Source organism: Liolophura sinensis, chromosome 6, assembly GCF_032854445.1.
Source record: "Liolophura sinensis isolate JHLJ2023 chromosome 6, CUHK_Ljap_v2, whole genome shotgun sequence".
NCBI lineage: Eukaryota > Metazoa > Mollusca > Polyplacophora > Chitonida > Chitonidae > Liolophura > Liolophura sinensis.
This window is the reverse complement of record NC_088300.1, coordinates 55,627,166-55,645,574: the sequence shown is the minus strand read 5'-3', so window position 1 is coordinate 55,645,574 and position 18,409 is coordinate 55,627,166. Positions and strand designations below refer to the sequence as shown.

General features: G+C 38.8%; 1 protein-coding gene across 1 annotated transcript; it reads right to left on the bottom strand.

Moving 5' to 3' along the window:
* Window positions 1–9,069: 9,069 nt before the first annotated feature.
* LOC135468980 (homeobox protein EMX1-like) lies at window positions 9,070–16,291 on the bottom strand. The gene is made up of 3 exons (XM_064747488.1): window positions 15,396–16,291; window positions 11,882–12,051; window positions 9,070–9,440 (listed from the first exon to the last, which is right to left on the bottom strand). Exons 1-3 carry the CDS (start codon window positions 16,039–16,041, stop codon window positions 9,219–9,221), a joined length of 1,038 nt encoding a protein of 345 aa, XP_064603558.1. The 5' UTR covers window positions 16,042–16,291; the 3' UTR covers window positions 9,070–9,218.
* Between the last annotated feature and the right edge of the window lie 2,118 nt (window positions 16,292–18,409).

Sequence of the window (18,409 nt, the reverse complement as noted above, 5' to 3'; positions counted from 1 at the left end):
TCCATCTGGTAATCAGTCACTCTGATACGAAGTTGTAATTATTCTTCCCGTGCGAAGAGTAATTTATGTAATGCTCTGTTACCCTGTAAATTCTAGACTCTCCAGCTCGAACTAATTCTAATTCACAGGCCTTTCTGAAAGAGTCAATTTTATATGATATTTGCGCTTCGTAAACTTAACATTCTGTATACAATGTGGGTACATATATACACATATTCAAAGGATGTTTCGAAGAAATTTCTCCTCTTTGTAATTGCCATTGAATTATTTATTTATTTGATTGGTGTTTTACGCCGTAATAATAATAATTTCTAATGATTTTCTTCACAACTAAGAATTTCTATAAAGCTAACGATGGTGTCGTAACTGGATGTCGACTATATCCTCCTGTTTTGTTGTGTCTTAACCACGTGTAGTTTGGATTATTCACTCCTAAATTATTTGCCATGTGTAAATGCTGAACTAAGCTGCATGTTAATTTGAAAAAAAGTACAGTTCAAACAATTCGAACGGCGAAAGGTGACAGCATCGCATTCTTGTGCATATATGCTATAACAATTGCACGTTGTTAGACAATTCGACATTGTGTACAGACATTTTGTTTGCTAAACATTTTTTTGTACAGAAATCATCAGATGAACATTCTTCTATATGCTGTCAATTATGTGAAAGATACCCAAAGTGTTTCATAATCTTTAATAATTTCTGATACTACCACGAAAGTTAAACTGCCATTTGACGGTTTTGTTAACCTTTTTATCCTCCTTTCGAAGAAGAGGTTTCCGCTCTTTATAGCTCGCCATCATCTAATTAATCAGTGTCGTTCGTTTCTTCGTATTCGTCCGCCTTTGTAAAATTGCATTTGTATTATTTGATAGCTCACAATATGTCATGTAGTTTTAATAAGCTATGCCCCTACACAAGGGGACCTGTATGCCTTATGTATTGTGTCTTTGTCAAACTACACAGGGGATTTGTCAATTAAATGTTATTTTCTTGGACATTCAGAGTAGTCTAAGATTAATCGGTGGTATTGTAGGATATGATTGATAGGTAGTAGGCGTGGTCAGTTCACCGGAGACGGCCAATAACTACCATTTTTTTGTATTGTGCACAGCTTGTAAACTTCTGTTTATAGCATTTGGGGTTAGAATTGTTTAGGCATGTCATGCTGATAGCCATTGGGTCGGCTGGAAAGCTCTTGTCTTGTCCTACAGGAAACTGAGAAAGCTGATTTGCGTGAGTTAAGGAATTATTTACTGAAGCTGGGTCGGTGGCAGAGTGGACGCGTCCATTACGTCGTGTGATGCTCCCAGTTCCAGACTAACGCTGAAATCATTAGGGGCCGCTCTTCCATTTGAAACACACTCGCAGGTTTAATTTTGTCAAACCGTGGCTTGATAGGCTTAATGTCTCCGTAAGAGACGGAAGAAACAAAACGGTAGAAGCTGATTTAGCCGAGCTCCACCGGAAGATTGAGACATGAGTATCGCATTTAATGTAGCGGGGTTTTTGTTTCTTAACACAAATTGATGCAAAATTGATGTAAATGGAACATTCAAGGAAGTTCGGACAGGCCTTATTGGTTCCACGCGATGAAAAAATCGAGCATCACTCAAGCTTGCTCTGGGCGGTAAACTGTGGAGCGGACAACCGGGGATATAGCGGGGTACAGCGGCGACTTTATCTCAGAGATTTTATGCCTGTTCTGTAGTGTATATGGCTTTTAAAAACTAATTTTCAATAAAGTTCCGGAGAAACTTTAAAGTGACGTCAAATAAAGCGTATCTCGGCCAAGGAAATTTTAAACCCAATGTTAGACTGTGTTACCACCTCATATATTGCGCGGGAATATAGCTGAGTTTGGCTCAACGTCTCTTTGTGTCTGTTAGAGTCTGTCTGTTGCACATCTGTTCCAATCTTGGCATATTTATACAGTGCTGCCTCACTAGAACTGCCTGCCGAAGACACCTAGAGGCCGCACACAAAACAGTATAGTGGGGTGCTTTTACCTGCGTAATGGCGATTCGAGTCCAAGCCAGGGTGATCATTGTTCTCTTGTTATACACGAGTATACCTATACATAGTGTTCCAGTGATGTCATACTTGCTGCTCTGAGCCAATCATCAGGTATCAGGCCATGTTATTATCTCTCTGTCACAACCGTACAATGTCAGTTTATTACCTTTGTGTGATAACCCTATAGTGCAAATTTATTACCTTTCTGTGACAACCGCACAGTGTGAGTTTATTAGCTTTCTGTCACAACTGTGCAGCGGTTCATTAGTTCTCTGTCACAACCGTGCAATGTCAGTTTTTTACCTCTGTGTCACAACCGTACAGTGTCAGTTTTTTACCTCTCTGTCACAACTGTGCAGTGTCAGTTTATTACTCCTCTGAGGGTAGCACGCCAGTGACCCAGGAGCATCTCAGCAATGCGGTCGTGGTGAGTTCAAGTCCAGCTCAAGCTGGCTTCCTCTACAACCATAAGTGAACAGGTATGCCAGTTACCTGGGGATGGTCGCGGGTTTCTCCCTAGGCCCTGCCCGGTTTCCTCTCACCTTTATGCTGACCGCTGTCGTATAAGTGAGATATTCTTGAGTAAGGCGTAAAACACCAATCAAATAAATAAATAAATGTTACCTCTCTGTCACAAATGCACAGTGTCAGTTTATTACCTTCCTGTCACAACCGTACAGTGTTAGTTTATTACATCTGTGTCACAAGAGCACGGTGTCAATTTATTACCTCTCTGTCAAAGTAGTACAGTGTCAGTTTATGACCTTTCTGTCACAGTCGTACAGTGTCAGTTTATTTCCTTTCTGTCACAATCGAACAACTTCATTTTATTTCTTTTTTGTCATAACCGTACAGTGCCAGTCGCATTTGTACACTGTCAGTTAATTACCTCTCTATAACAACCAAACAATGCCAGTCCATTTCCTCTCTGTCATTCCTGTATAGTGTCACGTTATTTTGTCACACATGTACTATGTCACTTTATTACGTGTCCACCACACCTGTGCAGTGTCACGTTATTATTTCCGTAACATGTGCGGTCACACTTGTACAGGGCGACGTTATTACGCCTCAGTCACACCCGCAGAGTGTCAGTTTATTACGTTTCCCTCTGATCCGTACGTTGTCAGTTTATTACGTGTCCGTCACACCTATACAGTGTCACGTTATTACATCTCCGTCACACCTGTCAGTCCACTACGTTTACGTCACATCTGTATAGTGTGGCTTTATTTCATCCTAAGCAAAAGGCGTCCTTTTCGTCAAAACTGAACATATTCCTTTTCATAGTTTATATTCTTCTTCATCCCATCTGTAAACAAGAGTTTATAACACATCCATTCCACCTGAAAAGTGAGTATATAACATCGCCGTCGCTCTATCGAGGATAGTTTATAGCGTGAGTTTATATCCTCTTTCGAGGATAGTTTATAGCGTGAGTTTATATCCTCTTTCGAGGACAGTTTATAACGTGAGTTTATATCTCTTTTGAGAATAATTTAGAACGTCCTGCTCACATGTACGTGAGTTTATTGCACCCCTATTTAATTCTAATGGTGAGTTTCCGTCACATCCCTATGTGTTATAGTTTATCAGTAACGTCTCGACACGAATGTGAGGCGTTTTATAACATTCCATCTGTTATATAACCACATGACACTCATGAGATGAAATTATAACTTCTCATCCCGCTAAGAAGAGGTTTTACAACATACCATCTGTCATGCTTGTACCACCAGTTTACAACCTCATTGTCACACCCTTCTATCGTCCCTCTTACAAGGCGGTCGATTATACAACAGTACATTGTGTTTACAGAACTAAAGCCTAAGTATTGGATTTACCTGGGTAAAGATGCCGCTCCCTAGCGGTCGGGTCGTTATACGGCACCCGACCCCGCCATATGGTGGCCCCTTACTGGGTGTGATCTGGACGTGTCGGGATAATAGGCCTGCCCCAGTAAGTGAGGGGATGATTTTCACTTCAGCCCTGCCAGGGTTTAAGGTCAGAGGCCTCTATCTGAGAGGCTAATTGTGCTGCTTACTTTCACGGCAGCTTAAATAGAGAGACGATATAAGGTGAGGAGCTGATATAGAATACTTTAAGCTGCCTCTCGCCAGCCTCGGGCATGTACTAAGTGGGATGTATCACCTCTCTGTTTGTTAATTACGCCCAAGATTGAAATTAGATAGCTCGCGGAACAAAGATTTCACGCCATTTTATTTTGGAAAAACTCCGAGCATGCGTTGTCCTAGTTGGTGATAATGTGTCTTCTTTCAAGTGGAGGTTGCTATTTAGCCGAGAATCCTTAGCGAATCGGCTCGTGTCAGCAACTAGCGCGTAATGAATGGTCCCGCTCAAATACGGCTCAGTCCAGTCACAGGTGCCCCACAAACGATCTGCCTCGACGTATCATGTTACCAATCAAAATAGTATTTACTTTGATTGTCTGAAGTGAGTCTCTAAATCCGACCAGTTCACACCTTACCTCGTAGCTGGATGACAAGAGAACGTGCCCGACTCTAAAGACAGCCCTTTGTACAGTCACACTACTCTAATCACGTGATCATCTATTACCACCGTCTAAAGACTGCGTTTTCCCTGTTTCATCCCACAGAGGTATTTGCAACTGTGTACAAGAATTCGACATAAAGTGGTATTACCAGTAATGAGAAAGGCGTGTTGTAAAGATAAAGTAGCCCCATGCGCGCCCGTAATGAAAGAAATTTAGTTGCTTAGACGCCACAGACGGTGCAATATCTCTGATATAACAAGCCGGTGTTATTGATAGGGTGTAGTAATTGATAGAACCAGCAACGGAAATAATTTATGCCATCTTTGGAATTTCCGGTTTATTATTTTTCCTGATTTAAAGCTGCATCTCGCATCTCAGATATGAACACTGACTAAGGTATGCTAAATTACTGCACTTAGCAAAGCACCCAAAACAAAACAGTGGCGAACCTCGTCATTTGAGATATGATTGATTAGTCTATAGTGAGTCAACTTTCCAGTGAAGATATATATGCAACAAATCCATTGCTTTCAGTACGCGTTATATCGGGGAGGACAAAAATTGAAAATGAGCACCATAGAACAACTAAAACTTTATTTAAGACATTTTATATCTTTAGTTATTCCAATTCTTTAAAATGAATTTAATGCATTCAAATGTTTTGAGTCTATAAGGCACATGTAGGCACATCGATGACGTCACAAGGACTCTTCTTTCTCCGCCTTTATATGAAGACAAAATTCCAATTAATGTTATTATGTAATGTGCATGTAAGAATATAATTAAAAGAGCTATTTCGACATAGAATTCCCGGTAGGAAATCATTTGGCTTCACCGAAATCCAAGGTTATCAATGCGTTATATAAAGTTGACCTTACAGTTGTAACTTGTCAATACATTTATTTCTTTTAAAAGTTTGCGAATTCCCAATAGTGAATTTAATCTGAGAAGAAGGTGTGAAGACATGACAATGAAATACATTATACTTTGATAAGCACGTCATGGATTCTGATAATATATATTTGGGTACAAGATAAAACAATACATTAGTTAATATTTATCGTACGCGGTCCGGGCTCAAACCTGGCCTTGGACAGGGAAGCTGTGAATTCTGCCGCTCTCACTCCTTGTTGTGAATCGGTAACATTAGAGACTTTTAGCTAGATTTATTTATTTATTTATTTGATTGGTGTTTAACGCCGTACTCAAGAATATTTCACTTATACGACGGCGTTCAGCATTATGGTGGGTGGAAACCGGGCACAGCCCGGGGGAAACCCACGACCATCCGCAGTTTGCTGACAGACCTTCCCACCTACGGGCGGAGAGGAAGCCAGCATGAGCTGGACTTGAACTCACAGCGACCGCATTTGTGAGAGGCTCCTGAGTCATTACGCTGCGCTAGCGCGTTAACCGACTGAGCCACGGAGGCCCCCTTTTAGCTAGACGTTACAAGTTGTAACATCTAACTTCATACTGCAAATAGTTTACCTACCCTAGTTTGAAGTTACAAGTTACAACTTGAAATTGTGACTTCTAACAAAAGGTTTCTATTTAGCGGTCAACGACGCACGTAAGGCCTACTGTCAGTTAGTTCGATGGCGACCTTCTACCAACATGGTGTCTGCGTATTTGTTCGTCACCTGTGGTGAAGTTTGTCAGTAAATTTACTCCATCTATAAAATCATAAAAGTGCAAAGTTCTTGAGTATTAAGAACGAATCAAATAAATAATATATCTAAAAATGTGTTACTACTCTGAGTGTATCTGAAAAAGCTGGTATAGGCGACCGCATTGTGTGACAGAATGACTAATTGACCTATTGACAGATAGGAGGCATTCGATTCCACACATGAACCAAGTGAAATATTGATTTATGCGATACATGAGGTCATCAGGTTGTTATGGGTCGAGAAAACCGTGACAAAATACCTCACCTCTCAGAATCATTTTGTCGGGATAGTCTTTATGACATGTACATTTAAATGTCGTTTATTTATGTCTTATGCTTTTTGTTGTTTTTGTTGTTGCTGTTTATTTTTTTCAATTTGTTCAGTCCCTCTCATGGATTAGTTACACTGCTGTAAAAAACGGAGACGATTGTCACTTCGAAATACTGAACAACCACTGTTGTTCCACATTGACCACAATGAGAAATGAATAATCTGAAAATTCACTGCTCCATGCATTCAAATCCTACAAATTGTTCAGGTAACCCAACATAGCTCAGATGACAGACCGACTTCATGATACTCCATACACGCAGGTCAGGTATATAGTCTACGAACTTCAATTCAAGCTTCAAGTGGCAGACTTAATCTGTTCATATACGCAATCTTGTATGAATTTTACTATTTAATAGCGAGACCGTATAACCTTTAATTTCATTGATCCTACATTAACAATTGATATTCCTTTGTAAGAAGATATGATTCAAATGTGGTTTCTTGGCTTACTGTGTCATCATATGCATGGTGAAGACGTCAAGCATGCTACCTATACTCAGTTCACTGATGAACGTGAAACGATGGTCATATACAAGTTTATGTATACCAGTTTTCATTTGTCTTATTTCTTGCACACCTAGCACATTACACCAAGAAATGAACCAACTCATTATCATTATATTGGAATAACTGGAATCAAAACGCATTTAATTTCGTGTCCAGAGATGTCCAATAACTATGGAATCGTGGAAGCGAACAACTAACATTCCTTTTGTATTTAGCACATACAGGTTCTTGGAGACAATCTTACTTACAAAACAAGCATTTTGTTCACAGACCATTTGGGATACTTGAGGCGCAAAGTTCTCTCTTCTCGTACGGGGCAAAATGGCGTCTCAAGGTAGAATAATCGCACCTTACACATACTTTAGTATAGACGTTCACCAAACCTAAGTGTAAGATGACTGGTCTGGAGAACAAAGTTTTGGATTTTTTAAAAATGTTTGATTATAAACCATTTAGTCGAGAATATACCGCTTCAGTACATGGATCCATGGGTGATGACATAGAATCTAGAATACTTCTAGTTAGTTCCCATATTCCAACCATGTACCCGGTAACCAAATAAAGCAAATCCATAGTTTTTTTCTCCATTATATAGGCCTTTGACTGTTGTCACGAATATTGCGGGACAATATTCAAATTGAGGGACAAGAAACTTCTCCTATTTTCACAAACCATTATAAGAAAGATCTATTTTGGTCAGTGTAAATAAAAGCCATTGTATCACCGAGTTGTTGAAGACATGTTTGTCTTGGTAGCCCTCGTTATTGAGCAATGTAGCCACGGTTTCGTATTTCATTGTCTTCTTCGTTTAGATGGCGTTAAACCACAATCAGTCAACGTTCTGTTCTGTTTAGTGTCCAGATGATGTTCTCTTGTAAGGAGGTTATTGTGAGTAAAATTATGGAAAGTTATATACAAATCGTCAGGTCCAATCATAGGAAGACTATATAAAAAAATCCCAGGATTATGTTATGATTTAAACGAAGACCAAATTACATGCCGATTCCACAAAACCAGTTTTGACTCAGTCAGAATGTGAAATTTGTCATTAACACTTACTTATATTTGGACACTACGAGTTACAATTGTTATAACATGTATTATGACAGTTTTGAAATTTGATCTAATTCAAAATTTGCTTCGTCGAAACGGCCCATTCAATATTTCTCAGCATGAGTATATCTATGAAGAGCGAAGAAGAGCGGTAATGTGGATGGATATGTATACAGCGTGATGTCCCGTTTTAATAGCAAAGAGCCCCTAGCCAATTAGCCGCAGGGCGATCTTCAGCTAATTTTCTTTGAAAAGGCCCTACAGGTATATAGGCTTCAATGGCGCCCACACCCTTTCAGAAGAATACCTCAGAAACATATAAATGAAGACTAAATAGAGCTGAAGCATGGGAAGCCGGTAAAGACGGTGTGAAAGTCGTGAACAGTTTGAGAGAAGCAGGATTAAGGCAGAGGACTGACAATCAGGGAGCGGCCCCACAGCTGAGTACACCTAGGCCTGTTCTCGGTCAAATGATGCGGCTTTGTTAACGCCTGATCTAGCCTACCGGCATCTTGAATAAAAGCCATCAAAAAGATCCTCGGTCATGAATTGAGAAGGGCGAGTGAATGTTTCTGTGAGCGGACAAACACCAATCAATAGAAAATCTTGTCTTCATTCTTTGTATTACAAATTTGACTACATGGTAAACATACAAGTCGAGGTATTTTTTTCATAAAAAGCCATAAAAGGTGTTGTAAATGAATTCCACTAGCGCGTTAAACATATTCCCGAAGTGGTTAATCTGTTCTATTACAGATAGCTTCGACTGAATGAAGTTGCAGTTTGAAAGAGATTTGTCAGATGAACGAGATATCCTGTATTGTAGGTAGGTTATATAAAAGGCTATAAACCGTCCACAATTAATAGCTTGTCATGTGTTGTGATCGGATTTAATGAGGTTTTCGGTGCGCGCTAAAGTAACAAACCGGTCAAATGACATAAAAACACAGAAATAAACATTTACAGATTGATTGTATTGTAGCAAAAAGCTTGTGAATGTAACCCTTTTGACTCAATGATCAGCCTACTGTGAATCTCTTTTTCACTGTATGGCATGATAAACGATTGCCAGCAAATATGTTATCACTCTAGTGACTGGCTAAACATGCTCATATATATCAGTTCTCCGACTGTTCCTTCGTCACTTCCTCTTCGTCCGATTCAGAGTCAACTTCATCTTGATTGGTCTCTCTTTTCCATCGCGTCACGTGATGTGAAACTTTGGTGTCAATTAAACAGTTATTGTCATTGGAGGATGGTGAATGCTCCATCTCATCAGTGTCACCTTCAGCTTTGACTCTTTTAAACTTTGTGCGACGATTTTGAAACCACACTTTCACCTGAAAGACGAAAAAATAGATATTGGCTACATTATGAAACGAAGTACGGGTATTTATTAATTTACTTACAACTGCTATTTTATGCCGTACTTTTGAAAACAAAGAGAGATAAGCGTTGGGTATTTTGTTTATACATTTGTTTGATTGTATTTTACGTTGTACTCAAGAATATTTATATACTACAGCGGCCTGCATTATGGTGGGGGGAAACGAGGCAGTGCCGGAGGAAACAAATGAAATATTGCACTGTAATAAAGGAAACTAAATATATGTTATTATATATTCACAAGAGACCTATTTAAATGAACTGCACTTGACAAACTAATGTATTTTAGCGACAATGTATACAACCTAAATGGTTATTTAGACGATAGCTCGTACATTAGAATGTAGCGTCAGTTAACAGTATATACTTGGCATGCTACATGCACCGCACTGTAACTCTGTGATGTGAGCAGAAACCAATATCAAAATTTTCGTCTAGTGTATGCACAAAAGTTTTTGAGAAAAATTACAGTATTGTACATTTTATTACATTTTGCTTGTCATAAAGTATCATGATCATGTAAATTCAATTTTTATTTTAATGGCATTTATTTGGGAAAAAATTCGATTAATTTATATGACATTTATATATATTTAGTTTCAAAATACTCACCTCATACTACAAAAAACAAAAACTCTAATAGGCTAATTTTAGCTACATTTAAAGACAAGATTAATATGTGCTGGTGTTTCTATGTTATTTTTAGACTCAATAAATGTGGGCTAACACATTTTGTGTGAATTTGTGTTAATGAAATAAAAAATTAAAAAAGAAGTTTGAACAAATTTTGTGTGAATTTATTTCGGATAGAAAGTAATAACGAAACAAAACAAAAATCTTTCAAAAATTTTCTCAGACTTTGTTTCGGGTAAAATAAAATAAAGAAAACAGATAAACATAAATTCCATTGCATTAATATTTACGGGTTACAATTTTGAACACGTGTCACTGCGCTTTGTCAACAAGCTCAGGAATTAAACCTTCATTATTGAACATCTAGACTAGGCAGAATAAATATACACAGTCACACAGTAAAATAGCACTGATATGATTCAACAAACACGGTTCTGTTAGCCTTACTTTTCTTAGGACACACAAAGCTCAGGACACTGCGCTAAAGCGGAACATATCCTGTCAATACATGTGACCGCACAATGGTTAGACAGGAAAACGTAAGATGGCTACGCTCCCATGCTGACGAGGGTTCACGTGGCCAGTGGCGGTAGCTTGAGCATTGTCGTGATTGCGGCAGTTATATACACAGCTTCAAGCTTACCTCACGTTGGCAAAATTGGTAGGCTATACATTTAAATGGAAGGGCTGTTTTATGGTAAAAACAGTGTTTCGTAGACTACATATAAAGCGGCATTAGGGTTCAGGCATTGAGTAGGGCCATATTACATTTATAAGAGTACTACACAAGGGCATAATGTTGGGCTTAAAACTCTATAGGCTTCACGTCATCACTGGACCGCCTGGTGAGAATAAGGCAACCATAGTACTTATCAAATTCACAGTAATTCAAAGTTTAATACAAGAGCAATAGCTAGTGGGCCATCTTGATGGGCTACTAATATAGGCAGGCCCCAATATGGCTTCCAAATGCCCTCTACAGGTATAAAGCAAACCTCTGTAAGAGTTTGAGGTGGGTACATATGTAGGTGGGTGTTAGGAACGCCAATTACCAAAGATTAATGGATGGGTAATTAAGGTGGGTTTGAGATTCCACCATTTGTAGTATGTGTATTGAGTGCCAAATGATAATACAAGTAGTGGACAGAGTACTAGGAACTCATACTAGGTAAGACCCATAGAGTACTAGAAGGAAATACAAGGTCAGGTCTCGGACCCTAGTAGCAAGTGTGTAGAGTACCAGAAGGATATACCATTCGAGGCTCAGGTTCCTAGACGCAGGTGTATAAAGATGATATATATAGTCAGGATTCCAGATCCTGACTTTAGGTTGTATATTGAGTATCAAAATGGTATACAAAGTGAGATCCAAGATTCTTGCAGTATAGGTGTATGGAGCATCAAGATGCTATACAAAGTGGGATTTGTAATTGCAAAGGATAATTTCGCCTTAATATATGCAAGCACAAGACAGAAGTATGAGGTGCAGTTTCGGCTAAAAAAATAGCATAACATTTCTTAGAGTGTGGTGCTGAGTGGGTACTTTGAGTGGAGTTAGAAGGTTGAAACTCTGTGTATCCGTAAAAGAATACATGTAATGTAGGTGGTTGTTAATGGTAGGACTTTGGTTCTTAACAGTGTATTCATATTGACTTAAGAAGTATACTCCATTGGTATAAGCCGTGATTTAGGGGGCGATATATTCGTACATACGTGACGCCGTTCATGGCATCAGGCTGTTATATATGCTTTGTGACTGTACCTGTGTCTCGGACAGATTGAGATCCTCGGCTAAGGCTTTCCGCTCCTGGCCCACCACGTACTGGTTCCTGTCAAACGCATGCTCCAGCTTCAGCAACTGAGCGGGAGAAAACGCTGTCCGATGCCGCTTCGGTTTTCTGAATGCGTGAAAAAATAGTCCTGCCCCAGGTCCTGGTGAGAGAAAAGCACTTCCTTCGTCAGTAAATATTGGACGAAGATGAAATAAAGAGGACAGTGTGAATATTTCATCACAGTTAAAGTGACATAAAAGCTTTACATAATATATGTACATATACAGATGGAACGGGGTGATTTCAAAGTGTTGGCTTATATGTATGGGATCCATAGCAAATTATAAAGAATACCGGTATATAAAGGATACACAGGATAACAAAGTTATCTTAACCCTAAATCAGAGTTCGTCTTGACTTCAAACCAGTTTACTGCATTAAAATTTAACTTATGCCTTATGACATTATTTTAATGATAATAGTTGTCTTGGAAATCCGTGAGAAAAATGAAGACTGTCAAGTTCAAATCTAAGTTAAGGAATAAAAACACAAGCTAAGATTCTAAGTCTGACTGAAGCGTAAGGCAGCTTACTGATTCTGGGGCCAGTAGTGTTAACATATAATGTTAACATATATATTGGTGTCGATAAGTGTCCTTGGTGGAAAACGTTACGTATAACATGGGGAATTTCGATTACATATGCCAAATAACTACATATTGTAAACACCATGCTGTTAACGTATGGATTATAGCATATTTTTGAAAGAGACACAGTATGATTATTGTTCTTTTAAATATTTTGAAATATTAAACGATGGAATAATACATAATTTTGTATCCGCACAGTATGTATTAATATTGGCATAACATCGACTGAATGACAAAGCTATTTCCGATGACAAAAAAAGTTTGTTCAAGATAAAGGTATAATGCAGTAAGTTCAGTTCTGTATGTAACATGACTGAAATGGTAGCTGTTATGTATTGTGGTATTATCTAAAATTGTGTTATCTAAAATATCCAGATAAATCAAATGAATAATTACTTGGTTTAAGGTCTCACATATAATATTTCAACATCAAGAACGCTCTCTTATATAGTTATCCATAATTTGCAAGAATATGCATCAAACTGAAATGATATGTTTGTGTAATCTTATAATAATAACACACGTTTATTAAGGAATGATGACTAAACTGAATTTATAAAGAAAAATCTAATATTTTATTAAATTTAATATTTTACATAAAATTTCATGAAACACGAAGAGTAAACTAAAATGATGGCCCTTTAAGTTGAGAAGTTTTGACGTTTCTTTTTTTCCAATCCCTTGAATATTGTATGACCATTCAAAATATAACGTTTTGATACTTTCAGTTTTATAACATAGTGTAAGAAATTCAGAGAGATAAGGAATTATACAATTATATATTTACGAGAGATGAAGATCGTCAACATGTTCATAAAGACATCCAATTGGTAAAACCATTAATTGAAACCGATTCATATTGTTTGTCAAGTAACTTTGTACAGGGGATAATATCCATGCACAAGCTTCCATGTCAATGAAGGTAAAATATATCATCAGAAAATGAACATTATCACAGTGGTTAATGGGCAACGTTATAGAATGTTGTTTGACTCTCAAGCTAGTCTTTCTAGACTAAGATCTGACATAATATAACTTTCATTGATTCCCCTACAGTTGTTGTCACCATAGTCCATATTGCTCAAAGCAAGTAATTTTTTCGCAATTGGCAGAAGTCATGTTAAACGGGAGAAAATCTGTGTTTTCTTGAATACAAATTTTTACATTTACCAATACTCATTTGGTTATTTATAACCTTAACATAGCTAATAATATTCGAAAAGTCTTCCGTCTATTTGTCAAAATCAATTTTTAATTGTTAAACAGTTCATTATTTAAAACTACAAAATGTTATCCAACATTGTGGGAAGTTCATGTCGCATGTCACAGACAATACTGAACCCACAGTTTGCCTACAAATATCATGAAGTAGAACAAAACTTGGACTTGTTAGTTTGAAGGCCTTGAGAATAGGAACCTTTGCTGATAAATTGCGGGTAAAACTGATGTCATGCTGAAAAAAGGTTTGTAAACAACAGAGCACGCTTTAATGTACTCTAATTTTACGACAAAAACTTTGAGTTGTCTTGTTAAGAGAGATGCTCCGCAATCGTTTAGTGCATCTATAGGCCTACACAGATATACACAAACACATGCGTGTCCTCCTCGGGTATGTACCGGAGGAAACAGGGGCACAACCGGGCGGTGTTTCAAAGGGAAGGCGATATTTCTTCCCCCTAGGAAGATGTCCCTTTAGTCTATTTACCAGGGATGGTTATTTATAATTCAAAGGTAAGAGGCAGCATGCAGTTACCGGGGACAGCGGCGTTGAGTCGGTCCACGCATTCCTAACCCAGACATAAAAGCCCTCGGTATATACCTGACATTTTACTGGGCTTTCTGACGCGAAAGAAGACAATCTAAGCGGGGACAATTAGCATGTATTTTCAGTAAGACTTATACAGTAGTGAGTAAAGTATACTTCACAAATACGCTTTAATTTTAAGGGGAAAAGCGATGTCATAGTTATGTAGTTTAGGTATCTATGATAAGTTGTCCGTGAATATGATTAAAATTAGACAAATGTACAAATTCTCCCAATAGATTTTCTCCCTCCACAAACTTCCTAAGCGTTGGACTAAAATAATTGGAAAAAATTATATTTATTAATCCAGCCATTTGTTTTATATGCAATTTTAGCCATGTGACTTACGACAGCATTTATAAAATGTAGTGTAAGTTAAACAGTATTCATCACTGACAAAAACTATAACAGAGATTCGGAAAGTTCGAAAATCGATTCTTGGAGAGCTAAAATAATTTGCACCTGTGAGATATAGAGCAACGGTTTGATTATTTACTTGTAAACAATCAAACGATCATAAAATTCATTAAAACAGAATGAATGAATGATCATGTTTTCACTTCGCACTGGCTGTATTCCAGCTACAAATCTATACGATAACATTTCAGAACTAGGACATATGAAATAAGCCTATCCATCACCTATTTATTCTTGGATATGAGTGAGTGAGTGAGTGAGTGTTTGGGGTTTAATGTAGTACTTAACAATTTTTCAGTCATATGACGAGGATTCTTGGATATGTGAAGGTTCATTACACCACAATCAAAACAAGCGTGTGATCCTTGCATACTTGTATTTTAGGAGCACGTATTCTTCATCTTTATAAATTCACAAAATGCACAAAGATTTCAATTCACCTTCAATAGTAGGCCTACAATTTAACTGTGAATACCGTACAATTATTTTCAGCGTGTGGTGATTTTCTTTCAAATAATGTCCAATGCTTGAAATGAAAACTGATCAAAGTATGGCCGTCAGATGTACTGATACATTATGCTGTTTTCCCTATGACTTACTTACAAACAACCATAGGTCTTTGTTTATAGCTTACCAGCCAAATGGGGAAGTGATAAACCCTCTTGATTTCGTACATTCCAGTGATATGGGTGAAATAAGTCTCTAGGTGGCCCAATTAGTCCTGGGTGAAAGGGCACGACTCCCGGGCCCGGGGGGAAGGGCAGGCTTGGCCTGAAGGGCACTGTCCTACCAAACAGCGTACCGTTCAAGGATAGGTTTCTGTGCAGTTCTGGGGAGTAGTGGGCCCATAGATGGGCGTTAGGGGCCGTGGGTAGAGGCAGACCCCTCCGTACAACCATCGGGGGTGCCAAAGCGTCCACATAACTCAGTCCAAACGACGTTGTCGCGTCTGATGTCCTGGAGTCACAGTTTGGTTTGGTGTTGAGGAGACTAGTTCTCTCGTGCTGTCCGGACTCCAGAGCCCCGGACACGGAGAGATTGAGGGCTGAGCATGGTGAACAATCCCCCTTGGGCCTGCCGATGGTGGCGCTGACGAGGGGAGTGGGTCTGTGTACCCGTGGGCCCGGACTCTCCCTCACAAACGACCGGCTCGACTCTACCACACTTTTATTTCTCGCTGGCCTTTCGCTTGTTCCACTGTCTTTTTCTTTGCCAATTAGCGAGTCAATAGTAAAACCACTTGATCGTCTCGCCGCCACTTCGACGGTAAAAACTGTCATACTAATTTACTTGTGTCGACCAACTGTCATTCTCTGGGCCTACACTGAAACACGACCCTGTTGCTAAGGTTCTTCAGGTGAGAGGAAACAGTTTCTAAGCGGGGCAGGGACAGTCACAAAAACTTAAAACAGTTCCACCTACCTCTAAAAAACACAGTTTCCTTAGTAGATATATACTTATAGAATGAGGAAAGCAAGACTCCAGCAGCTTTCAATGAAATCAAATCTCAACGGACACTGGCAACAAGGCCTTCTCTCCATCAATTGATAATTAGAAATGCACACCACTGGTAAAGCACAGCAAATATCAAGCTGTGTGTTGACCCCGACGACACGCGCAGACGACTCCGGCATTCAACGCCGCAAAAGAGGAGGACCAGATCAACTCCGCAAGCTTTAATTGGCTAGTTGGAGCAGAGATCACTGGTATTGAAACGATCCTATTGGATGTCTGACTTTTGCAGCCACGCCAATCATCCCCAGTTCACGCCAATCAGTATGGTACGTATCTCTGCATCACTTCGTCAAGTACAAGAGAAAATTTTCTGGGCACATGTTAACAAATTCTTTAAATTATACTACCGTAAAACGTAAATGAATATTTTAAAGAAATATTTTAAGACTTTAACATGATAAATGATTCATCTGCATATTTTTCAAGGGGTAATCGTTTGTATTGCATAAAATAGAGCCCATGTAAGTCATGCGAGTCTTTGTCGTGGAACACTTAAGTTAATGGCATAAGGCGAGGTAGCCTGTTAGCGCCTCAACGGTATCCAAATCATCAACAATATCATACAGATTTGACAATAAACGACGCCACTGAAGGCATTAGAGGAAAACTCATTCTTCCTCAAGAGTGAATATGTGATTCCCTTCTTCATTTGACAAAGCTTATAATTCATAACATCAAAAAATCCTGCTAGTTCCATGGCGATATACATGTACAATCAAAGATTCTACCCGTGGACGTCAATATTGTAACATATTAACTCTGTGGGCATTAAAGGGTGAATCAAGGAAACAAATATAAATATACATTAACATTTATGTCTTTTTCATTTCTTTTGTACGACAATTTCCGATATCGAATGCAACATCGCTTTCTCTTCACTCACTGAAAATCTGAGGTTTATAGTAACAACAATAACTGGTAACGTCTTGCGTAGCTGGATGAGAAGAGAATTATAAGCTATAGGAAATCCACAAAAATCACATAACTGTGAAAATAAAATGAGAACTTATTTCACATGAAGAGACATGTCATCGAAGCTCATTTCCATGTGAAGAAAAATCTTTGATATCTTCTGAAAGAATGTACATTAAAAACATCTTAAATTTTCAGCTTCTTCACACTCCTGAAAGTGACCACATATATATAGCTTTGGGAGATCTATGCCAAAATGGTATTTACTCTACCATAAGTGTTGCTGCAACAATAGTTCCTTCACAAATAAACTGCAGCCCAAAGAAAGCATCCGTTGCGGGTTTGAATGGTGTGATACTAAAGAAACGAAGGAGTAAGACTAATTGTTGTCCATTAAGGAGGCCGCTAAGGGGTGGGGGGGGGGGGGGGTCAACAAATAGGATTGAAAGGACTGACCCTGCCATGAAGCATGTTAAACAGCAACTGTTTAAACATCTTGTATGGACGCGATGAAATTTAACTGCCTCGTCCAACACGGATCGGCTGTGATAAACATATTGTTCAGCACAGCTATTGGGCTGTGAAGTATTTAGAGGATTCTCTGAATACCTGATTGAGGGTTCATTTCAGCCGCCCTGCACCAGGGGACTGGAGGCGTGATGTGTGTACCCATGGGATGACGGTCAGGAGAGTTATTGAACGAACAGTAAATTAAGTGAGTTTGGAAGGCTGAACTAAGTAACTAGAGGTAAATAATTGCCTGTAAGTTTGACGACCTCCGACTGACATCACGCAAACCAGAATGACACCAGATAGAGTGTCTTCTGCCTACAAAACGCGTATAAATCAATTGTCTAACGAGAAATCTGGTGAATAGTGGGACTGTCGTGTAATGATAGGTGTAGCAGTCCTTCCAGCACACAGCTTATAAACACGCTGGAGTATACAGCTGCTTATCCACCAAGAGGACGCCCCCCTGCCTATTAAATTATACGGTACACCTTCAATCTCATTCTGGTTTATAGTCATCTAGTACAAAGACCGGTACAGTGACAGGCCCACCACTAAGGGGCACACCTTTGCTCTCACACCCAGGGTGATATGTGCTAAACTACTGTCCCATTCTCAAAACTGAAAGCATTATTCTTAGGGATGGGGCAAATAAATCCAAAATTAATTTGTAATTCACTTTGTATACTTTGTATATTTTGTATGTACTAT